General features: G+C 51.2%; 3 protein-coding genes across 5 annotated transcripts in view; 1 reads left to right on the forward strand and 2 right to left on the reverse strand.

Moving 5' to 3' along the window:
* WBP1L (WW domain binding protein 1 like) overlaps window positions 1-8,437 on the forward strand; it is a 63,383-nt gene extending 54,946 nt beyond the window's left edge. For 2 of the 3 annotated variants that reach the window (XM_001929157.8, XM_005657452.4), the window contains exons 3-4: window positions 3,217-3,378; window positions 4,724-8,437. In XM_001929157.8, coding sequence (XP_001929192.4) covers window positions 3,217-3,378; window positions 4,724-5,463 — 902 coding nt within the window. In that variant the 3' untranslated portion in view covers window positions 5,464-8,437. The remainder of the gene's footprint in view (window positions 1-3,216; window positions 3,379-4,723) is intronic. The other variant, XR_002338748.2, reaches the window with a different exon arrangement.
* Window positions 1-23,908, reverse strand: part of PCGF6 (polycomb group ring finger 6) — a 1,082,924-nt gene that overhangs the window by 588,335 nt on the left and 470,681 nt on the right. The gene's annotated exons all lie outside the window — the stretch shown is intronic.
* On the reverse strand, window positions 13,491-19,923 carry CYP17A1 (cytochrome P450 family 17 subfamily A member 1). Its single transcript, NM_214428.2, has 8 exons — window positions 19,444-19,923; window positions 17,261-17,399; window positions 16,820-17,049; window positions 16,172-16,258; window positions 15,575-15,790; window positions 15,080-15,249; window positions 14,448-14,551; window positions 13,491-13,926 (listed from the first exon to the last, which is right to left on the reverse strand). The coding sequence occupies exons 1-8, from the start codon at window positions 19,738-19,740 to the stop codon at window positions 13,640-13,642; spliced, it is 1,530 nt and encodes a 509-aa protein (NP_999593.2). The 5' UTR covers window positions 19,741-19,923; the 3' UTR covers window positions 13,491-13,639.

The raw sequence follows: 23,908 nt of genomic DNA on the forward strand, positions 1-23,908 counted from the left end.
TAAACTAAAAGGTTTGTTGCTCACACTGTATGCCCATCACAGGTTGGATGGGAGCTTTGCTCCTACTTCTTTATCTTCTGGGGCCAGGCTGGTCAGGATCTGGAATGTTGTGACTTGCTAGAAAGGAGACTAATAGAGGATCTCACGTCAACAAGAAACATTCTGGCCCCTAAGTGGCATCTGTCACTTCCAACCTCAATTCCTTAGTTAGAAGTAGTCCCAGGAGTTCTTGCTGTGATGCATTGGATTAATGATCTGGCCTGTCTCTGTGGAGGCGCTCGTGGGTTAAGGTTCCTTTGCCGCAGGAACTTCCTTATGCCGTTGGTGTGGCTGCAAAAGAAAGAAGAAAGAAAAAAAAAAAAATTAGCAGCCCCAAAGTGTCCCCCAGTCATAAGGGGGCCAGGAAGTTCAAGCCTACCTACATGCTAGGAAGGGAGGGAACCAGAATTGCTTGGTCAACATGAAAATCAGCATATGAGATTTTTATTAAAAGTATATTACAAAAGCTGAGAAGTTTGGCCTTAGATCATATATACTGCAGCATTAGGGTTAAAAGTTAATTTACCTTAAGGTAAGAAACAACTGAAAAAATGACTTGGTAAAAAAAAATAGAGTTAGCGAAAATGTACTTTTAAAATTATGAAGTAACATGGAAGTATAAAGGATTGTGAGATTATGCTGGACAAGTAAATGTAGATAATACAAAAAAGTAGTTAGCCCAGAACCTTTTAGAACTGAGTGAAACATGCTTGGAGCCAGGCTCTTCAGCAGAATGCCCTGTGCTTATTTGTGCTGCCTCCCTTGGGTGCGACCCCACCCCGGGAGCCGGGTGGAAGGGGCTGGAGAAGAGGTTACAGGACTGCAGCAGGTTTGCTCCCAGAGCTCCTTTCTGGCCTCAGGACCATTCTTTGAGGGCTCCTCCAACCGTGGCTAGTCTTCAGTCAGCCGGCATCAGGAGAGCAGCGCAAGCTCAGTCAAGCCAATCTCAGCAGTGAATGTGGGAGACGTCTCGCTACAACTTAGGTTTACGCACTGTGGATGGGAATGGGGTTTTTCTGTCTGCCGATGGGGAAGGGGGAAGATATCCCCCGCCCATTGTTCCCCGCCTGTTCTCCTGTTGCCAGACCTCAGCAGAAGGTTCCCCTGAACACAGACTTGGGCTAAAAGCAGTGGGGGGTCGCCTAGCCTCGTGGCCAGCCTGCCGGTGCTGGGGGGGCTGTACTGCCATCCTGTCTCACCTCATAGGGGCAGTTCTGTGGGGAGATTCAGTGGGGGACAGAAGCACCCCTGGGTGCTGCCAGAGGCTACACCCTAAATATCAGTGGAATCTTTCAGGATATTGTGTTCTAGTACAAACGGGAAAAAAAAAAACCAAAAAACGAAAAAACGGGTTTATTCATTTATATGTCTGCTTGCTGAGAGACAGAGGCCTTTTTTTTTTTTTTTTTTAAATAACAATGTTACTTCATTCAGACAAAAGACAAAAGATGTGGAAATAACACATTCTAAACACAAGTTTATAATTACAAAGCAGATGATTAAAAATACACATAGCATTTGTAATGAAAAAAGATGAAAGTTCCTTAGGAATAGAGAGTAATATATTCTCATTTAATAAAAATTCACCTTAAAATTATTCCTCAGATTAATTTTTTATTGAGAAAAAAAATTCTTGGAGTTCCCGTTGTGGCTCAGTGGTTAAGAACCTGACATAGTGTCTGTGAGGATGTGGGTTCAATCCCTGGCCTTGCTCAGTGGGTTAAGGATCTGGCACTGCCGTGAGCTGTGGTATAGGCCGGCAGGTGTAGCTCTGATTCCACCTCTAGCCTGGGAACCTCCATATGCTGCGGTGCAGCCCTAAAAAGCAAAATAAATAAATATTCTTTTTTAAAAAAAGAAAATTAAAATTTCTCATAATCCCACAATTATTAAAGTCAAAGTGTTTTTCCTCCTGATCTTTTTTCTCTTCCCTATCTCACTCTGTATTTTTTTAAAGCAAAATTTGCTCATCCATTAAGAAAATATTTAGAAGCCTTTTCTGCATACATGTGACGATTGGGGAGGGGGGGGTCTTATATTGGGGTTTGCCTGGATTCTCTGAGTAAGATCCCAGAGGACACAGTGGAAAATGGGAAGAAGCAGTGCACCCGGGGAAGAGAGGGCTGTGGGCCTCTCCCCTGTTCCCCTGAGTCTCAGCAGAGGGAGGAGGGGAGGCCACTAATGGCCCTGACTCTAATGCAGCCGCAGGCCAAAGGGAGGTGGGAGTGGGTTGTTTTTGACAGTGGGAGATGGAATTGTACCAGATTATGTCAAGAGCAGAGGAAGTCGTTTACACTCTCCAGGGAAGAGAGGGACCTGAGGCAATTAGAATTTTTCCACCTCTAACTTCAGTGACTCTTGTATGATGGAGGCAGACATGGTAGAGAAAAAAATTCTTTATCAGGCAGCCCCTTGGAGGCCGCCTGCAGCTGCTCATCTGCTGAGTTGTGGGGATGCTGAGGGGCCCCTCGCTATTGATGAGCAGCCTGGTAGCAGCAGGAAGGGAGCCTGGAAGCCATCCTTGTGGGCCTGTGCAGGGCCGGTGTGGGGAGTGGGCACCAAGAGGGGCCGGGGCGTTTTCTCAGAGCTCTCTCTTAAGAGTGGAAGGGCACACTGACCTAAGAGGTAAGCAAACTTGCAGTTCCTGTCATGGCTCAGTGGTTAACGAACCCGACTAGGAACCATGAGGTTGTGGGTTCAGTCCCTGGCCTTGCTCAGTGGGTTAAGGATCCGGCGTTGCCATGAGCTGTGGTGTAGGTCACAGACGCGGCTCAGACCTGCGTTGCTGTGGCTGTGGCATGGGCTGGAGGCTGCAGCTCCAATTAGACCCCTAGCCTGGGAACCTCCATATGTCGCAGGAGCAGCCCTAGAAAAGACAAAAAATAAAATTAAAAAAAAAAAAAGAATAAATAAAAGGTAAGCAAACTTAATGCCCACCAAACCAAAAATACAGACGGACCAATTCCTGGAGGCAGCCTGCAGTCAGTGACCTCTTGTACGGTCACCATTCTTACGTTCCCACGAGTCCCTCTGGTACAAACATTTGTGAAAATGAACATGGGTTCTAGGTATAACTTCACCAGGCAAGGCCTGCCAGTGCCAAGCCAGGGCCCACTGTCCCGGGACCCCTCCAGCTGGCTCACTGTGCGCGCCTCTGTCTCGCCTCCCCACCCGCAGGGTTCTGGCTGGTGTGGACCATCATCATCATCCTGAGCTGCTGCTGTGTCTGCCACCACCGCCGAGCCAAGCACCGCCTTCAGGCCCAACAGCGGCAACATGAAATCAACCTGATCGCCTACCGGGAAGCCCACAATTACTCAGCGCTGCCGTTTTATTTCAGTACGTACACAAAAAGCCACCAGACCCCCACCCTCGGGGCCAGGCCGTGTAGACAGTGCTCGGGTGGCCGGGCGTAGGGGCTTGGCTCCCTTGACCCACACAGAACAGGGTCTCACACACGGGAACAAGAGGGCTCCCCTCTTCAGTACAGAGGAGCCAGTGCTCTGCACGCCCCTCCTGGAAGCCATTGGGCCATTCCAGTCCACACTGGCTGCGTTCTGACCAGGTCTCTGCTCCTTGAGGCAGACTTTTTTTGTAGGCAGGTAATTGGATGGTGTATGATGTGAGTGAATTGAGATTTAGAGGTCAGTGGCCCAAAATCCCCCCATTTTGCTTCCTGCCATGTGAGATGCCTGAGCAGAGGCTACCGCAAGCAGAGCAGGTGTGGGAGGGTGACACGGGGACTTCCTGAGAACCAAGAAACCCAGTGATTCACTGAAGGGCACACTCACCTGATTTCCTGGGGTTCCTTACACTGACCTCTCAAATGGTTGGTGGAGGCCCAGCAGTGCAGCCTGTCCAGAGCCATTCTGCAGTGCGTTCTGTAGAATAAAGTGGTTATAAATTTGGAATTCCACCTCTAGGAGGGTTAAGTGCTCCTAGAGCACAGCATCTGGCATAGAGTAAGTACTCAATAAAAGCTAGCAATTATTGTTATATAATAATTCGATCATTCCTGCCTCCAAGCAAAAGACAACTCACGTGGCATGTTCTTAACAAGCCTCGATGGCAGGCCCTCGCCCTTACCACCGGGTAAGCCACCCACTCTTGATCTGAATCCGGATGAGGTTTGGTTTGTCTTTCCAGACCACCTCCAGCCACACTAGGGTGAGAGACAACACAGATTTCTCACCTCCTAGAAGAAGGCCCTCTTCATGGTATACGTCTGGCACGTGCCAGGGCGGAGGAGGGGCAGTCGGGAAGTGGTCAAGAAAAGTCTTAAGTTGGGGTCCCTGACCCTGAGGACACAGGTGGAGGACACAGTGTGAGCAAGAAACATGAGAACTGCGTGCATGTGGAAACAGGTTGCTTCCAGGCAGAAATCTCTTGGCCATTTACCATATTTGCCTAACCCTCTGCCTTAGCCCCAGACAGGCAGAAGTCCTTGCCTGCAGAGCCGCTTCAGCAGCTCTCAGGTTTCGAGAAACTAGAATGGCTCGCTTCCAACCCGTCCCTCTTTGCAAAGTCACTCACAGCCCCATGCCCCGCCCGCAGCCAAGAGCCATCGCTGTCACTTAGTGGGTACGCTGGGGGTGGGACGAGACATCTGTCTAGCATGAGCCTGCAGTCTGTTCTGGAACCATTGCCCGTGCAGTAATCTTTCCTCCCTACCTCCCCATTTTAGGGTTTTTGCCAAACTATTTACTACCTCCTTATGAGGAAGTGGTGAACCGACCTCCAACTCCTCCCCCACCATACAGTGCCTTCCAGCTACAGCAGCAGCAGCTGCCCGCACAGTGCGGCCCTGCAGGTGGCAGCCCCCCAGGCGCCGACCCCACCAGGGGCTCCCAGGGGGCACAGAGCAGCCCCTTGTCTGGGCCCAGCAGAAGCAGCACGAGACCCCCAAGCATCGCTGACCCTGAGCCCTCCGACGTGCCAGCAGACCCTGCAGCCACCAAAGCCCCTGGAATGGAGCCCAGCGGCTCTGGGGCCGGCCTGGGGGCGGTAGACCCCGGGGCCTTCCTGGACAAGGATTCCGAATGTAAGGAGGAGCTACTGAAAGAGCACAGCTCCGAGCAGGGCAGCGCCCTCCCTGACAGCAAAGACAAGACGCCAGGCAGACATCGCCGCTTCACGGGTGACTCGGGCATCGAGGTGTGCGTGTGCAACCGGGGCCACCATGATGATGACCTCAAAGAGTTCAACGCACTCATCGATGACGCTCTGGACGGGCCCCTGGACTTCTGCGACAGCTGCCACGTGCGGCCCCCCGGCGACGAGGAGGAAGGGCTCTGCCAGCCCTCCGAGGAGCAGGCCCAAGAGCCCGGGCACCCCCACCTACCACGGCCGCCCGCCTGCCTGCTGCTGAACACCATCAACGAGCAGGACTCCCCAAACTCCCAGAGCAGCAGCTCCCCCAGCTAGAGCAGGCCCTGCCTGCGCCTGACAACTTGGCGAAGCAATCAGGGTAGGGGAGAACCACGAGAGAAGCATTAAACGACTGTGCCCTTTTTCCCCTCCTCTGCTCCTGCATTTTCCTGCATCTCCAGGTACAGTTGGGGAAGTGGGTGCCTCGCCCCCCCACAGAAGCACAGTGTGGTGGAGGGCCGAGAAGCTGTTCCAGGACTCATTCCTCAGACCCCACTCCACCCCACCCCCCTTTACCTCTTTGCAAGTCATGTCTCCCTGCCTGCTTGGGTCAGAGAGATGTGTGTTTCAGAAGCCCCCGAGGCACGGGGCGAGACTCTGCCCCGAGAGACTCTTGGTGATGGAGTGGATTCACGTCCTGGTGTTAGTTGTAGAGAACCTCACCGTGTCTCAGTCCACGAGAGGCGGCAGGGCTCTGGGTGAAGAAGGAAGCCCACAGAGGCCCAGGGACTGCTGCCCTGACTGCCAGTGTCTGCAGAGCTGGAACTGGGCTCCTGTGGGAGGCTGCGAACCGATAGGCAGTCGTGTGGTCGGTTGGCAAGGGGGCTTGTTGCGCTCTCAAGTTCAAGGTGATGAGATTGAGGCGCCACCTCGCATCCTGGAGGGGCCCCTTCCCAGCAGGTCTGGCTGGCCGCAGACTGGTCCAGGTGTGGAAGGTTATACCCACCTTCTCTTTGTTGTTTTTTTTTTTTTTCTTAAAAAAAAAGAGAAAAAAAAAAATCAAAAGCGAGCTGAAAACAAGAACTTGACCAGTGGGCAGACAAGAATTCTGCTTTGGAAAAGGGAAGTTTATGGCTCTTTCCCAACTTGACCTTCAAAGAGCCTAGCTACAGTCGAGCCAGTTTTGTGTGCAGGCTTGGTGGGGGGCTGTCTCTGGAACGCCTGTGAGTGAGCAGGAGGCCCTGCGCTGCAGCAGTGGATGGAGGCGCAGCTTTCCGCATCTCTGCCCTTTGATCTGTGCCCACAGGTGACCAGTGCCCTCCCCCATCCCAGGCACACTGTCTGCTGGCCTTCACTGTTCTCTATGAACAAAGGAGGAGGCTGTGGGTCCTGAGAGAGGGTGGCCCCACAGCCTGGCTCTCACGCAGTATTTTCTCTTGATTCTGAATCCGTTGTTTTGTTTCTTTGTTGCTTTTTTCAAACTGACCACTTGGGGAAAAACATGCTTTGGTTATCTGTGGATTTTGTGCCCTTTCTCTGCTCCACCCCACCCTGGAGTGGGGTAGCTAATTTTTGTAGCCTATGTAAAGGGTCTAAGTGGCCCAGGCAGGAGGGTGGAGGCAGCCATCCCGAAGGACCCCAGGATCCTGATTAACTATAGTTTGGCTTCAGATAACCAGTTGAGCTTCGAGAGAATAATCTGAGTGGAGAAAGCGAACTGCCGAAGCTAACATTCCCTGTCCAGCCCTGTTCCTGTGAAGAGTTTGGTTCTTCTCCCACTCTTGAACGATGATATTCAGACTAGCCATTGATGTTATGTTAAGAAAGGAAGGTGTGTATCTCTCTCTATATGTATATATATGAATACACACGTATGTGTGTGTGTGTGTGTATATATATATATATATATATATATATACATATATGTGTGTATATATACACACACACACACACAACAGACAAATCCAAGGCTGTGAGGTGACTGAGTGTCTGTGTTTGGAGTCCACAAAACCAAAATCCACGTCGAACATCGTGCATTCTGTATACAGTGACTTTTTGGATAACCTGTGTGTGTCTGTCCGTTGTGCGTGAGCCCCTAGCCCTGTTTTCCTGTGAATATACCTTGAACGGCAGCCACTCTGCTCCCGTTACCCACACGTTTGGAGCAGGGGGCGGCCCTCTCGAGGTAATTTATTTTACGCATTTACTGTTTACTGAGCAAATGTCTGACTGTGCACTCGGGTGTACTCAGCAGCGCTGTCGACCGCAGTCCCTACGTTTGCCAGATACTGTGCTCCAAGTAGAGGTTTTACTCTACCCATCACTGCAATTTGCACATTGCTCCGTGGACACTCGGAGGCCTGTGTTCTGTTCCCTGAAAGCGGAAACGTGCTCTGAGCCTGTCTGCCTCCCTCGGCTGCTCCTGGCCCTTGGTGTCAGCCCCCGGGGGTGTCCACAACCACACGGGACAGAAGGCCAAGGGTGGAACCTCAGACAGAAGCCGAATTGGATCTTCTTCAGTGACCAGCTCGGACTGGCTGTGGCCCAGACGCCGGCCCTGCCCAGAAGTGCCAGGAGGGTTTGGCGGCCACCACAGTGCCATAGGGCTTCCCTCCCTCTGCTGAGGTCCAGGGCATGCGAGCGAGCACGCCCGTGTGTGGCAGAAGTGGGCAGGAGTGCGCTGGCAGCCCTCAGATGCCTTTCCTTCAATCTTTTTTTTTTTTTTTTTTTAAATCCCAACAACTCCCTGAAGTGTCTCAAAAGAGATCAAGTTTTACCAAAATGAACCCTGCTTCAGTTAACTGGTCAAATGGATGTATTCTGGCCCTCTCAAGTTTCCTTCTCCAACAGAGTGGGGAACTGGTCCACGCGTTACCTGCTGGGTTCACTGCAGCGTCCCACCCGAAAGGCACGAGAAGAAGAAAACGCAGCGGGCAGAGCTGGGCTTGAGTCCAGCCGTCAGTCTGGCCCCTGCTACACGAGGCTACCCTGCACGACGAAAGCTGGAAATAGGAATTGAAGGGCTCGTGAGGGGGCCTGGGAGATTCGATGGAGTCTGGTTTTCCAGGCGAGAGGGGCTGGTCGAGGGTTTGGTGCTACAGTCGGAAGATTTGCAAATGCTAACACATTCCTGTGTGAGGCACATCACCCTTTGTCAGTTATTGTGAATATGTGTATTTTAAGCAATAAGATTCAGCTGGTCAGACTTTTCTGGGCAGTCTCGGTGACGCATTTCCCGTGCTGTGATTGTTCTGAAGACAGAGTGGCTCTTAACCACTGTGAGAAGCCCAAATAAAATCCATCCCCAAAACTCGACTGCTCTTTTTCCTTGTAGCACTCATTCCCGTTTCTTCCTCCCCAGACTTGAAGGGGTCGCACCTCGATATTCCTGAGCGCACATGCCCTCCGCTCCTCCACGCAGAGGCTGAGAGAGGTCACACAGCCGTCGGGGACAGGCTCCTGAGCCAGGGACAGGCTGGCTCCGCTGCAGAGGGCACTTCTATCCGGGGAATTTCCCAGCAAACCCTCTCTCTGCCGAGGGTGTATTTGTGATGTTTGAAAACTTTGGTAAAGTCCCACAAACTAGTTAATATCAGACCCCCCGGAAGCAGAAACAAGTCAGAGACCCTGAAACTAAAGCATGACATTTAAGAGGCAGCAGGCACTGCGGGAGATCTCTTTATTGATACGATAGACCTGTGGATGAGCACTTGGCCTCAAAATACAATACACGACGCATGTGTTATGGGTCCCCGCTTTGTGCCCAGCACTATGCTGGGTGCCAAGAAGAACATGGAAGACGTGTATAAGACAAGACCCTTGCCTTCTAGAATTTAAATGATAATTGAGAAGACAAAACAATTAGCTGATCAACAGTGTGAGGGAGGTTGAGACAAGTGAGCAGTACCAATTCAGAGCAGCTCGGCCAGTCCTGGGAGGTGGTTTGAAGTCTCGCATTCCAGCAGAACTGGAATCAGAGCTGAGTTTTAGGAGCCACCAGTGCACCAACATCTGCCATCGTGGGCCCATGAGTCTTTCCTAAGACTCGTTCTATTTTCTGCTCCGCTTAAGACCTTCCTCCTAGCACTTTGTGCCACGTGTAAGCCGCTAGCTCCGACTGGGAATGCCTCAACTCAGGAAGGGGAACCCTCCCACCCAACAAGACTTCTGTTTGGGCCACATGCAGGTGGGCAGAGCAGGATGATGAGCATCCTCGGAACCCCCCGATAAGGGGTTCAAGCCTTTCTGAGTGGAGTGCTCACCACCGGGCTGGCGGGGGATGCTGGCAGAGAGCGATGTTCTCTCCAGCCCCCGCATTTGCTCAGCAGCCAGCTATGTCATTTCTGAGAGTCCAGTGTAATCCAGGCATGTTCCTGCCCCTATCTGACCCTGGGCTGGAGGACATTGCCCTGGCCCTTCACTGACTCCAGTGGGATGGTTGCTGCCTACTTCCTTTTAAACTGTTGGGATCCTCTAGGCAACCCCAAGGGAGCCATATGAGCATCTAGGGACAGTTGTAAAATCGCAGGAAGGAAGTGGCAGCGTACGCCATTCTTGCCTCCTTTGAGCTGATGTCTGGGTGGCACAAAACCAAAATGGTACAGCTCTTAGGAGCTGCATGCCAGAGGCTGTATGTGTACCCTTACTGCCCAGGTCTGTAGGGCCCCCCTCACCACACCCCAGGCTCCTGGCTCACTGCATTGCTCACTTATCTAGTGAGGTACAGCATTTGCTGTCTCTGTTGCTCCAGGTGACCACGTTCAGCTGGAGACAGTACCAGTGCCCTGAAGCATCAAAGAATGCTTTGATGAACAAGAATTTCAACAAACTCCCCATTCTTCAGTTTCCTCTATTTTCCACCAGGGGGCAAAAACCAAGGTTTGACTCAGGAGAAGGGGAGGGAAGTGGGTTGGCCGACTGTTGACAAAACCTGCTGGAAACTTGCTTTTCGCTGAACCTGCTGGGAAGGGTGGTGGGTCTTGGGCGGTGTTTGGGATACAGTTTCCAGCTGGGGACAAGTGACTGTCCTTACTTAAAAGAGCTGAGCATTTATGGAATACCTACCACGTGCCAGGCTTTGGGAAGGCACATATGCCTTAGACCTGGCTTCTCTTTAGAGGAGCTAATATTGTTCTAGCAAGGAAGAAAGGCACATAAACAGTTCTGGTAGCACGTGGTAAGTACCATGAAGCATGTGTGCACGGGATGCTGTGAAAGAGAATGTAGCCCATATGGGGATTTGGGGCAGCCTTCCTGGAGCAGGGACCTCTAAACTGAGTTAAAAGAAGGGTGTAAAGGGAATTGTAGGCAAACAGTTGATCTGCCTATTAGTGAGTATTACTATGTGCCAGGTGTGGAAAAGCACAATAAACTGTGGGAGGCCTGAAACAGGAGAGTGCAGTGTCGTGTCTAAAGCTGTGAGCAGTTTAATCCCTCTAAATAAATAACTGCATTCTAGAAAGTAAGAGGAGATGAAGCTGGAGAGGTAAGTTGGTAATAAGCTTTTAATTTGTTTGTTTGTTTTTGACCACACTTGCAGCATGCATAAGTTCCTAGGTTCCTGAGCCAGGGATTGAACCCATGTCACAGCAGTGACAATGCCAGGTCCTTAACCCACTGAGCCACCAGGGAACTCCTTTTTCTTTTCTTTCCTTTTTTTTTTTTTTTTTTGTAATTTTATTTATTGACTCTACATAATACCAGGCCCTATATAAGCATTCTACTGACATCTCATTTTGGCCTTAAAGCAGCCCTTGGAGGTATGGACTGTAATTATTCCTGCTTTACTAGTGGGAATGAAGTATTCACAGGAGTTAATTAACTGGGCCAAGGTCACACAGCTGGTGGAGCTAGGATTAGAACCCACATCTGTTGACTCCAAAGCCCATATGCAATTAACTAGTTGGCCAGACTGTGAAGAGCTGTATTTAGGGGCTCCCAAGCTATGTGAAGAACTTTTATTTCTTCTCAAAGGTGAGAGGGGACCAGAGAAAGGTGTGTTGAGCCGGGCAGTAACGTGGTGGCAGGTGAATCAGACACATTTCCTCAGGAGCTACTTTATCCCCTCTTTCCCCCTCTCCCCTTGCCTCATTGTAAGCCCCCCAGAGGCTCCCACACCCAGCCAGCTCTCAGCTACCAGAGCCCCTCAGCGCTAAAGTGGCAGATGGTCCCCTCTTCAGATCAGTGCTAACTTCCTCAAGGGGGGGCTCTCCCCTTGGAAACATTGTAAAATAATCAGGAGTTATTTGGACCTTAGTATCTTTTCCTTCCAAGAGTGTTTTTTTCTCTTCCTCAGAGGAAATTTTTTTTAAAAGAGCTTTTGTGGCTGATGAGGAGGAGGAGAATTTCCGTTTGATCTCAAGTTTCTCCTCCTTCTATATAAGCCTGCTCCTCACCACAGTTTAACCTTCCATTGCACGGCTTCTCACCGAGAAGTCTCAAGAAACCAAATCCCACTGGAATATGTTATAAAACACCCTGGTGTTGGAACTGTGAAAAGTTTGTCTTTGGGCTCTCTACCCACTCCTAGCTGCCAGCCTGCCCTGGCTCCAAAGGGAAAGAGTAGGCAGTGGGCAGGGCCATCTGGCACTGCACGGGGCGGGCCCTTGGTGATGCTCTCCATGGATGGACCCATCTGGACACACCTGCTCCCCCTCCTGACAAAGCTGGAGGTCTCTAGGAGATTTTGTATAAAGCTTTCAGAGGAGGACTTATTTTGTGGATCTCGACCCAGGCAACAATAATAAAGCCAGTGTTAAGGTACTGAACACAAGACGTTAGGTCCATGTTTGGTCCTCAGCAGCCCTCTGAGGTTGGTGGTACTATTTCTACACATGCCTCAGCTGCCCATATTACAGGTGAGAAAACTGAGGTTTAAAAAGGCCAAGTAGAGGAGTTCCTGTCATGGCGCAATAGAAACGAATCCAACTAGGAACCATGAGGTTGCGGATTCGATCCCTGGCCTCGCTCCGTGGGTTAAGGATCCGGCATTACCGTGAGCTGTGGTGTAGGTCACAGACACGGCTTGGATCTGGCGTGGCTGTGGCTGTGGTGTAGGCTGGCAGCTATAGCTCTGACTTGACCCCTCACCTGGGAATCTCCATATGCTGCAGGTGCAGCCCTAAAAAGACAAATGTCCAGGAATTTTATGAGCTATTTATTCAACAACCCCTAAAAAATTAAACTGTATAGGAGTTCCCATTGTGGCTCAGTGGTAACGAGCCTGACTAGTATCCATGAGGAGGAGGATTTGACCTCTGGCCCTGCTCAGTGGGTTAAGGATCCTGCGTTGCCGTGAGCTGTGGTGTAGGTCACAGTCAGGCTCGGATCCCACGTTGCTGTGGCTGTGGCATAGGCCAGTGGCTTCAGCTCCAATTAGACCCCTAGCCCGGGAACCTCCATATGTCTCGGGTGCAGCCCTAGGAGAAAAAAAAAAAGTCTGGGCTTCGTTTTCTGGTGAGACATTTGCAGACTTTCTGGGGTCTGGGGTGGGGAGGATGGCAGAGCCTGAGTGCTTCGGCAGGAGGCTGCAGGAAAAGCCCTTTCCTGGTGTTTATCCCAGAACAAAGTGATGAAAAGGAGGCCTCCCGGTCTTGGGGGGCCAAGACAGGAGGGCTGGGTAGAGGTGGGTTGAATTTGTGGCTTTGTAGCTTACGCACACTCCACCAAAGGCAAACCTTTGAGGTACACGTAGCGATGACTGTTGGGGTCAAAGCAGACATGATCTGCTGCTCTATTTTCAAAGCGTAAACCCAGTCCCACCATCATCCTGCTCTCTGGGACCAGCACAACCTCCTCCCCTCTGCCCCCACTCTCATCCCTCTGCAGACCAATCTCCGCTTAGCAACTTGGATGCGCTTTTAAAAATGTGAACCGGATTTTTCCACTTCAATGTGTAAACCCTCCAATGACTTCCTCTCTCATGCTTGGACTAGAAACCCCAACTCCTTCCTGCTACTTAGAAAAGCCCAACGGGACCCGACCCTGTCTGCAGTCTGACCACATCAGGGACCACTCTGCTCTAGATGGAAGGACCTCTCCTACCTTAACTTCTCACTTGCTGCTCCCACAGCATGGGGACACTTCCCCCCCAGGTCTTCATGTCTTGTGCACCCACCCATGCACGGTGGCCACGCCCACCTCTGCCTTTCTCCTCCCAGCACCAGCACCCAGTATAACCGACCCCAAAGCCCTCCTGAGTCTTGGAAATGCTCCTTTGTCAGCCCTCACTAGAATATGTAAGCTTCATGAGACCAGGGAGCCTGAGGGTCAAGGGACAGTGAGTGAATGGCCCATAGTAGGTGCTCAAGGAAATACTCAGAGAAAGAACGCGTGAACAAACAACTGAATGAGCTGCTCAGGGGCCTTCTGGAGAAAAAATTCTTTATGCACATTGTTGCCAGGGCTGCAGCCTGGAAAAAGAAGGCGAAATGGGCGGGGAGGAGGGTGGAAGTGGGGGGGGAGGGGAGGGGAACACCTCTCATTCTCTGCTGCGAGGTCACCCAGGGTGGAGTCAGGAGGTACTCCCCTCAGTGTGGGCTTCCTTCCAGGCCTGGCGCTCCTTGATCTTCACTTTGAAAGGATCTATCTGCAGGACCAAACTGGGGTTGCCCACGAGACAGGGTAGCTGCCCATCATCTGGGAGCTCCAGGTCGAACCTCTGCAGCAATCCAGCCGTGAAGAGGAAGAGCTCCTGGCGGGCTAGCATCTCCCCTACGCAAGAGCGGGGTCCTGCTCCGAAGGGCAAGTAGCTCAATGATGGTGAGATGAGCTGGGTTCCCGTGGGGTCCAGGAAGCGCTCTGCGGACATGCGGAGGCATCAGTGGGGAGCCAGGGCAGGAGGAGATAGAGGAGTAGACAGCCAGACTACTGAGAAGGCGGACAGCCTGACTTGGCGGGGTCGGGGGTGGGGCAGGGGTGGGGCGGTCTGAGGAGAGATACAACCCTGCCCTAGGTCGCCCTGAATCACACAGAGGAGAATGAATATTCCAGAATATTCCAGAAGGATGGAAAGAAGGTGTATTAGCAGATGAAAATGCCACCATCCCAGGGGAGAGGGAGACATGCCTGGAGGGCTTCTTAGAGGAGGAGATTTGAGATTGGTGGAAGGAGAAAGTGGGAACCCCAGCTGCAAAGAATCTGGGTAAGTCTAGGGTAAAAGGGCAGGGTCAACAGGTCCCATAGTTGGAGTCAGGAGTTTTCTAGCAGCCAACTTGGCAGAGGGCAAGTGCTGCTGGAGCGGGGGGTTACAGAGACCAGGCTGGCTGTGTGGCCGGGGAGCAGCCAGCTCCCCCACACTCCCCCAAAGAACAGGAACTCACCAGGCATGAACAGGTCGGGCCGGTGCCACTCCTTCTCATTGTGATGCAGTGCCCACAGATTGACGACGACATCTGTGTCCTTGTCAATGGTAAATTCGCCAATGCTGCCCCAGAGAGGGAGGGGAGACCATGGAGTCTTGCCCAGCCCCAAGCCTCCATGGTCCCCCAACCCTGGGGGAAAGAGCCTTTTACCCCCTCATGTCCACTCCCTCATCTTTTCCTCAGCTTCTGCCAGATGCACTATGAATCCAGGCCTCTTTTCCTGGCCGGCACTAATGCATCAACCCATGCGGGTATGTCAGGGTAGGTGGGTATGCGGGTTGAGCTGGTGCGAGAACGTGCGGTACAGCAATTGGATTGGGTTGGGACAGAACGCACCCACGTCTTTCATCCCAGACCACATATCTCCTGGGCAGCTTCTGAGGGAGGTCAGAGAGACCTGTGGATTAGTCAGTGGGTGGCAGCGGGTGGCAGATACCTCGGTCAATAGGCTCATGGGTGGGATGATTGATAGTGGTTGACTGTAGGTTGACCAGCCACTGATGGGTGGGGTGATGGAGGAGGGACCACGTGGGCTGAAAAGGAGCCCTGAATGCATCACAGGGCTGGATGTTACCGGGAGGAAAGCACACCTGGAGTCAATGATAGCCCTGTGGGGGATGAGCGTAGGGGACACAGGCCGGAATCGAAGCACCTCTCGGATGGTGGCCTCCAGGAGGACAAGTTGGTTCCGGTCGCTGATAGATGGGGCACGATTGAAACCAATATTCTGGTCGATAGCATCCTGGATCTTCTTCCTCAGCTGAGGGCCAAGAACAAGGTGGATGTGACCAGGGTGTGTGAGCCCAGAAGCACTGAATGCAAGGGCTTAGAAGAATCCCATGGTCACATCCAGAGAAGCTGGCCTGGACCCTTCCCAGTGGTGACTCTGGAGGCCAGGCTTTGCTCCCAGAAGATAAGGCAGCTCCACCCTAGGGCCAGAGCCAACCACTGCTTGAGTAGGGGGTTCGACAGCCCAGCCATCCTCAGAGAAGTCCTGAGGGTATTGCCCGCCCTCTCCCTCTATAGCCAGAGGTGAGTCTGGCTGGGGTGAGGAATGGCTGGGAAGGCTGGGGTAGGAAGCTCACCAGAGGATAGTGTAGCAGGAAGGCCACGATCCACTTTACCACAGAGGCAGAAGTCTCCACACCGGCCCCAAAGATGTCCGCAACAGTGGCGAGCATGTGTCTGTCTGAAAGCAGCTTTAAATTGTGGTCTGGGCCACCAGTGTTACTTTCTGCGTTCGTCTTGGCTTGGATCATTATGTCCAACAAGTTAGTGATGGAGTTTCTGCTGTAGTTCTCCTGATTGGGCGAGATTGGGAGACAGTGATGAGGAAGGAGCCCCATCTGCAGCCCCTGCCATACCCACCCCCTGGCAGAAACAAAGACTTCTTCCACTTGGAAGTGAGGGAGCGGAGTAAGGCTAGTCAGGACCTGTGAGCTTGTGGAAGTAGGAGGAAGCACTGAACCCTCTTTAAATTGGGAGGTGTGGGTGGGCCCCTCCTAGGATCTTCTTCGATTCCTCACCCCTGTTCATTATTTGTCAGTTTTTATTGAGCCCCTACTATGTGCCAGGCTCCCTCCTAGGTGCTGGAGCTCCTACAGTGTCCAAAATGAACCCAAGCCTGCTTTCAGGACACTTTCAACCTAATTCGTCATCTCTCCTGCTTCATCACCACCTACCTTACGGTTTTCAAGGATTTCCCGCAGCAATTCGTTTCGCATTCTAACACACTGCTTCATGTTTTCCAGAGTTTGGCTGGGTAAAATCTGCAAAGTAAAAATGTCAAAGTCTACCTTTCTGTCTCTGGAGAGTCCCCACTCTAACCTCAACCTTTAGCCAGAATGGAAGGCCGGATAGGGACTCAGGATGGGACCATCAGTGACAACTAGGACATTTTTAAACAAAGGAGGCCGGAGCCACCTCCACTTGCCCTTCCCCATTCAGTCAGCGTCCAGCACTGATGGAGGGTTTACTTAGTAGTGAAAGAGGATACGGCTTTTTGGAGCTGGAATTCTCACCTATGTGGGGACAATAAAACCTGTTCCCAGGGGAACACGTGATGAATGCATGTGGGAGTGTCACTCTCGGCAGAAGGCAATTGGTAAATGAACGAGAGCCATTATCATGAGTATTAAAATGCATGATTTAAAGGCTTAACCTAGTTCCATAGAGAAGCGGCAAGGTTTTAAGAGAGAAGGTAGAGGTCCCTGTAGCGGAGGTGGTCAGTAAAAAGGTGGGTCTGGAACTGAACCATAGAGGAAAGAAAAACTGGGGATGCTGTCAGGGTCTGCTGAGATCCCCACAGTGGGGCCCAGCCTTATTCTCACCCTAATTCCAGGGAACATGTCATACAAAATTTCCTTGCCCACAGCATCCAGGATGCCATCATTGAAATTCACTATGGCCTGCAGCGCGGGATCCCCCTTCTTGAAGGAGAAGTTGAAGCAGATAAAGCTGACTATGTTGGTCATCGCCAGAGAGAGAGGCTGGGCCAAATCAATGGACTCTCCATTCCGTGTGGCCAGGAAATCGCACAGTACTTTGATTTCTTGATTAACTGAGGGGAGAGAGGGGGATGAGGGTGGGGGAATGGGTAGCACCCTCCCTCTCCACCAGCTCCAGCGCAGTCAAAGATGGAGAGCAGATGTCCGCTAGATGGCAGCAGTAGCCAAGAAAACGCTAGATGGAATCCCCCCCTCCCCCGCTCGATCCTCTTCCTCCCCAGCCCCCTCTTCCCTCCAGCAGCCCAGGGCCGGCTGGGCACTCACTGATGTTCTCCAGCTTCAGGTTGCCACCCTTGAACAGGGAAAAGGTGCTCAGTGCCAGCTTCCGATGCAGCTGCCAGGAGGTACCATGGTCGGCGAAGGCAATCCCCTTTTGGTTGTCTGACAGGATGTCTAGAGTCATCTTTGGAAAGCAGGAAAGGACACAGCCATCAGACTCCATCCACTCGCCCTCTCCCAGGGCCTCCTGCACTCATTCCCCTTCCTGAGGAAGAAGGCAGGTCCCTGCCGTGCTGGCCTCCGTGTGGGGCCACCCTGCTGTGCTCCACCATGACCAGAAGGCCTTGGCAGGACAGGGCCCAAGGGCCCACTATCCCCACCTCCATCAGAGAGACAGAGGGAGGAAAGTATCCTGACTTCGAATGCAGAGGTCCTGGGATTCAGGTCAGTGACAAGGTGTCCTCTTGGCCTCTCTTTTCTTTCTTTCTTTCTTTTTTTTTTTTTTTTTTTTTTTTTTGCCATTTCTTGGGCCGCTCCCACAGCATATGGAGGTTCCCAGGCTAGGGGTCGAATCAGAGCTGTAGCCACTAGCCTACGCCAGAGCCACAGAGCGGGATCCGAGCCGCGTCTGCAACCTACACCACAGCTCATGGCAACGCCACATCCTTAACCCACTGAGCAAGGCCAAGGATCGAACCTGCAACCTCATGGTTCCTAGTCGGATTCGTTAACCACTGAGCCACAACGGGAACTCCATTGGCCTCTCTTTTCTCATCAGTTTCTGACCAGGGAAGACAGCTGCGGATGGGATCAGCTCGAGTTGATGGGAGCAGGAGCTGGTGCGCTCGCAGAGGTTGAGGACAACCCAGTCCCTGGCCTTTCTCTGGGCCCTCCAGGTGGGTGCTAAACATACAGCAGCTCAGCCCCCTTTCCTTAGCCTCCCATTGCCAGGCCATGTGCCCCTCACAGGGCCACGTCTGGAGTGTACACATGTCCACTCGGTCTGGCCTTGGGCCAAGCTGCCTCTTCCCAGAGGCAACCCCCCCAACCATGAAGGTCCCTAACCTCCCCTCTTCTATCCCCTCACCTGCAAGCCCCATCTGACTAGCCCCCTCCTTCCTCTTGGCCCCAGAGAAAAGAGCTCAGCAGAATTGGAAGGGAGCTAGCTGGCCTGCAGACCTGGCTGGGTGGTCCATGGGAAAATGAGTCAGCCCTTTTCTGATCGAAGATGAGCAGCCAGGCGGGCCTTGCCTGGGAGATTCAAGGGAGGACTCACAGGCAGGTGTGGGGCGGGGGAGGCGTGGGAAGTGTTCCTGGGTGGTTAGCTCTCACTCCCTCCTCCCCCAGGAGGAACGCAGAAGCTAGTGGGAAGGATCTTCAGCATCCTTCCTCCAAGTGCTTCCAGAGGTCAGTCCCTGGGGACTGGAGCTGCTGGGGAAAGCTCTTGGGAAACAGCGATCCCAGCCCTCCAAGAGTTAGGGTACTTCTCCCTCATGACTCCCTATAGAGGACAGCATTTTCCACATGAAGGACAGCATTCCTAAAGGCTGGTTATTGAACACTTACTGCGCTGGGCTTTGGGCTAAGTGCTTTCTTTTCTTTCTTTTTTTTTTTCTTCTTGTCTTTTTGCCTTTTCTAGGGCTGCTTCCCACGGCACATGGAGGTTCCCAGGCTAGGAGTCAAATCAGAGCTGTAGCCGCCGGCCTATGCCACAGCCACAGCAATGAGGGATCTGAGCCGCGTCTGCAACCTACACCACAGCTCATGGCAACACCGGATCCTTAAACCACTGAGCAAGGCCAGGGATCGAACCCGCAACCTCATGGTTCCCAGTTGGATTCGTTAACCACTGCGCCACGATGGGAACTCCCTGGGCTAAGTGCTTTCTATGCACGATGTCAGTTGGTATAGGAAGACTAGGCTCGGAGAGATCATCATCCAGTTCAGGGGTGAGATGACCGTTGTGAGGGCTCTCTGACCCCCTCAAACCACCACTCCCACCCACCCTCCCTCCTGGGGAGCTCAGAAAATGTCTTTCTTTAATTCTTCCTGCCTAGTTTAGAGGCTGGGTGGGCCCCAAAGGGTCCCCACCCACAGCCCCATAGGTCTGTTTTTGAAAGAATCACAGGTTGTTAGAGTTGGAAGGTTCATTCGAGGCATGACCTTGGCTGAAAGACTCAACCTCCCCAGGGGGTGGTGAGAGAGCAGGGATGATGGGCACTGCTTACCACTCTGGGCCGCCCGGAGAATTCCTTGCCCTTCTTGAGAAGCACCTCCTTGGCCAGCTGGTGGTCACCAATTACCACGGTAGTCTTGGAACCCAGACGAAAGGAGAAGATGGGGCCATATTTGTCCTGCAACTTGAAGAAGTTCATGTGCTGGTGGCCACGTCTGGGTAGGAATGGCAGGCTGCCCACCACGGGCAGGACTGGGAGACTCCTGGGGTACTTGGCACCAGAGCCCTTGGTCTTAGGCCAAAATAAATAGGTGAGGGTGAGCAAGAAGAAAACCAAGAGCACCCACATGGTGGCCAGGTGGCGGCAGGCAGGACAGACAGCTCTGGAGTGTCTTCAGCCACTTAGGGTGCAAGGAGCCCTTTTTAAAGGCTGCCCTGATCTTCACCTTGACTTTATGTTATCGCTTGCCTTGTGGAAGTTTATTCTGGAGCACAGCCAGACCGGAGCCCTCTCCTAGAATGGGGAGAGGAGTGGAGGCCTCCTCAAGAACTGGCTCAACTTCAGGGCAAGCCTCTAGGGGTGGGGCTAGGTAAGGGGCTGCGGCTGGTCCTGCCCCTCCTCCCTGTCCAGTAACTCCGGAGTGTGCCAGAAGCAAATGGTATCTGGGTCAGCGATCAAGGCTTGGGACTTTCTGTGTTGTAAAATCTCAATCAATAGACAGCTGACACTGTCAGGAGTGTTATAACTAGCAGGGATATTGTCAAAGATATTCTATCCATTCTTATCATTTAACAGCTGAGGAAAGTGAGGCCCTCAAAGGCAGGCTTGCATAAGGTCACACAAGACGGTAATGACAAGAACCCAGGTCTCCTGATTCCTGTTTTGCTGCTTTTTCAAGGGGGGAGTGAAGCCCTTGGGTTGAGAGCATGTGCCCTAGAATCAGATAGGTTTGGGCTGAAACTCTTGTTTGACCTCTACATGTTTTAAAAAAAATTTTTTCCCCTTCTTTTGGCCAGTGGCTTGATGTGGGAATCTCAGTTCTCAGACCAGGGTTTGAAAGTTCCCAGCTGCAGCAGTGAGTGCTGAGTCCTAACCACTAGATCACCAGGGAACTCTCTAAATAAACTTTTTATTAAAAATAATTTTGTGGAGTTCCCGTCGTGGCACAGTGGTTAACGAATCCGACTAGGAACCATGAGGTTGCGGGTTCGATCCCTGCCCTTGCTCAGTGGGTTAAGGATCCGGTGTTGCCATGAGCTGTGGTGTAGGTTGCAGACGCGGCTCGGATCCCGCGTTGCTGTGGCTCTGGCATAGGCTGGCAGCTACAGCTCCAATTCGACCCCTAGCCTGGGAAACTCCATATGCCGCGGGAGCGGCCCAAGAAATAGCAAAAAGACAAAAAAAAAAAAAAATAATTTTGTCATTAGAGTTCCCATCATGGCTCAGTGGTTAACGAATCTGACTAGTATCCTTGAGGACGTGGGTTTGATCCCTGGCCTCGCTCAGTGGGTTGGGGATCCTGCCTTGCCATGAGCCGTGCTGTAGGCCAGTGGCTACAGCTCCAATTGGACCCCTAGCCTGGGAACCTCCATATGTCGTGGGTGCAGCCCTAAAAAAAAGACAAAAAAAGACAAAAAATATATAGCTTTATTATCTTAAAAATATATACCATAAAATTTACCATTTTAAATGTAAATTTACCATTTTAAATGTACAATTCAATAGCATTAAATATAATTACAATGCTGTATATTGTAACTATATATACACCACACCACCACATCACCATAATCTACTTCCAAAATTGTTTTCATTACCCCAAACAGAAAGTGTATCCACTGAGCAATAACTGCCCCTCCCCCCCGCCCCTGTGACCTCTCATCGACTTTGTTTCAATGATTATGCCTATTTTGCATAAAGGGAATCATGTAATACTTGGTCTTTTGTGACTGGCTTATTTCACTTAGCATAGTGTTTTTGAGGTTCATCATGTGAAGCAGAACTTCATTCCTTTTTATGACCGAATAATATTCTATTATTTGGATATACCACATTTTCTTCATCCATTCCTCACTTGATGGGCAGTTAAGTGGTTTCCACTTTGGGCTGATGTGAATCATGCTGCTGTGGACATGGTGCACGTGTATCTGTTTGGGTCCCTGTATTCAATTTTGGGGGGTATGGATGAGTGTGGAATTGTTGGGTATAGACAAATGTGGAATTGTTGGGTCAAATAGTAACTTTACGGTTACTTAGCTCTTGAAAGTTTGTTTCCTCCTCTGCAATGGAAATAATGACAGATACTTCTCAAGGCTGTTGTACTTCTCAAGGAGATAATGTACATAAAAGTGTTGCCTGGCAGGAAGTTAAGTGCTCATTCAATATTTACTCCTAAGGAGTTCCCGTTGTGGCGTAGTGGTTAATGAATCTGACTAGGAACCATGAGGTTGCGGGTTCGATCCCTGGCCTTGCTCAGTGGGTTAAGGATGCGGCGTTGCTGTGAGCTATGGTGTAGGTCGCAGCCGTGGCTCCGATCCCGCATTGCTATGGCTCTGGTGTAGGCCAGTGGCTGCAGCTCTGATTCGACCCCTAGCTTGGGAACCTCCATGTGCTGCGGGAGTGGCCCAAGAAATGGCAAAAAGACAAAAAAGAAAAAAAAAATTACTCCTTTTATGATACCAAAATGGCCTTTGTGTTTCTGAGCTCTTATTAGTAGATCTTCCTGACAGACAAAATCCTCATCTTCTGCTGCAATCAAACCTTCAGTGGCTCAGTCAGTATTTAATCAATGATTTGATAACACCAGATAAGAGCCCCAGTCCCAAAGGAGGGGACACTCCTGGTGTCATCAGAGAAGATGTGGGTCCTCAACGCAGGCAGCCTCCCTAAGTGAACCTCAAAAGGTGAGAGACGGAATTTCAACCCCTCTCGGGGGTGAGCTGCCAGTGTCTGTACTTTGGGGAGTATGGACCAGCGTGAGGGCTGCTGGAATTAGGCAGGAAGGCAGAAGGTAGGGGACTTGATGGTGTCCCTAAGGCCTTGTAAACCAGACTTTCTGCTGGCCCACTTCTTCAACAGTTCAAGTGTTGTTCTGACTTTTAGGGCCATTTGTGGTCAGAGATATGAGCTGGGGTAGTCTTCATGAAAGAAAGGAGATTTGAGCTAAGCCTTGAAGGAGCGTTAGGAGTATTTTTATTAAAAATAGTTTTGTTGTTAAAGTTCCCATCATGGCTCAGTGGTTAACGAATCTGACTAGTATCCTTGAGGACGTGGGTTTGATCCCTGGCCTCGCTCAGTGGGCTGGGGATCCTGCCTTGCCATGAGCCGTGCTGTAGGCCAGTGGCTACAGCTCCAATTGGACCCCTAGCCTGGGAACCTTCATATGTCGTGGGTGCGGCCCCAAAAAAGAGACAAAAAAAGACAAAAAATACATAGTTTTATTATCTTAAAAATATATACCACAAAATTTACCATTTTAAATGTAAATTTACCATTTTAAATGTACAATTCAATAGCATTAAATATAATTACAATGCTGTATATTGTAACTATATACACACCACACCACCACAGGCAGAGGTGTGAGGAGGTGGGGAGGGGGGCACTGTTGGAAGGGAGAGCAGCAGAGTCAGATGTGTGGGAGCTAGTAGGGACCTGAGGTGGGGGGGATGATGATGGCCCTGATGGCAGATGTGACGGAGGTGTGCTGTGTGGGGTCCCAAGAGATAAGATCTGATAGGTACATCGACTCAGACTCTGGAGCCCTGTATGCAGAGCTAGGGAGGGTGGAGGAAAGTTCTGCAGTGGGGAAGTGACAAGGGGACCGTGGGACTTTAGGAGGGTGGATCTGGCATCAGTGCCAGGCTGGACTGCATGAGGCCCAGTTTGACAGCTGGGCGAGTAGTGGGGAGGTCTGAGTCCTGTGATCCAGGCAGGGGCCTAAGTGGAGTCAACCAGCTGGTAAAATAGGAATGAGTACTTTCTGTTTCTAAAGTGAATGCTGGGAGTTCCTGTCATGGCTAAGTGATTAACGAATCCAACTAGGAACCATGAGGTTGTGGGTTCCATCCCTGGCCTTGCTCAGTGGGTTAAGGATCCAGCATTGCCATGAGCTGTGGTGTAGGTCGCAGACAAGGCTCAGATCCCGAGTTACTGTGGCTGTGGTGTAGACTGGCGGCAGCAGCTCCGATTAGACCCCTAGCCTGGGAACCTCCATATGCTGCGAGTGCAGCCTTAGAAAGGACAAAAAAAAAAAAAAAAAAAAGGGCAAAAATAAAGTGAATGCCAGGATGATTCTGTGACAAGCCACCTCCAATCACAAATAAGAAACAGGAATTTAAAAAAACTATTGTTTTAATCCTTTTCACTGTATTGTAAAAATTATATATGATAATTGCAAAAAATATGGAAAATGTAGGTAGCTTAAAAAAAAAAAAAAATTAAAATTGTGAGGGAGTTCCTGTTGTGGCTCAGCAGTAATGAACCCGACTAGTAACCATGAGGATGAGGGTTCAAT

This window comes from Sus scrofa, chromosome 14, assembly GCF_054392235.1.
Source record: "Sus scrofa isolate SSC_HxYL_T2T_F1_AM1 chromosome 14, Sscrofa_HxYL_maternal_Yorkshire_Landrace_v2.0, whole genome shotgun sequence".
NCBI classification, from domain to species: Eukaryota; Metazoa; Chordata; class Mammalia; order Artiodactyla; family Suidae; genus Sus; species Sus scrofa.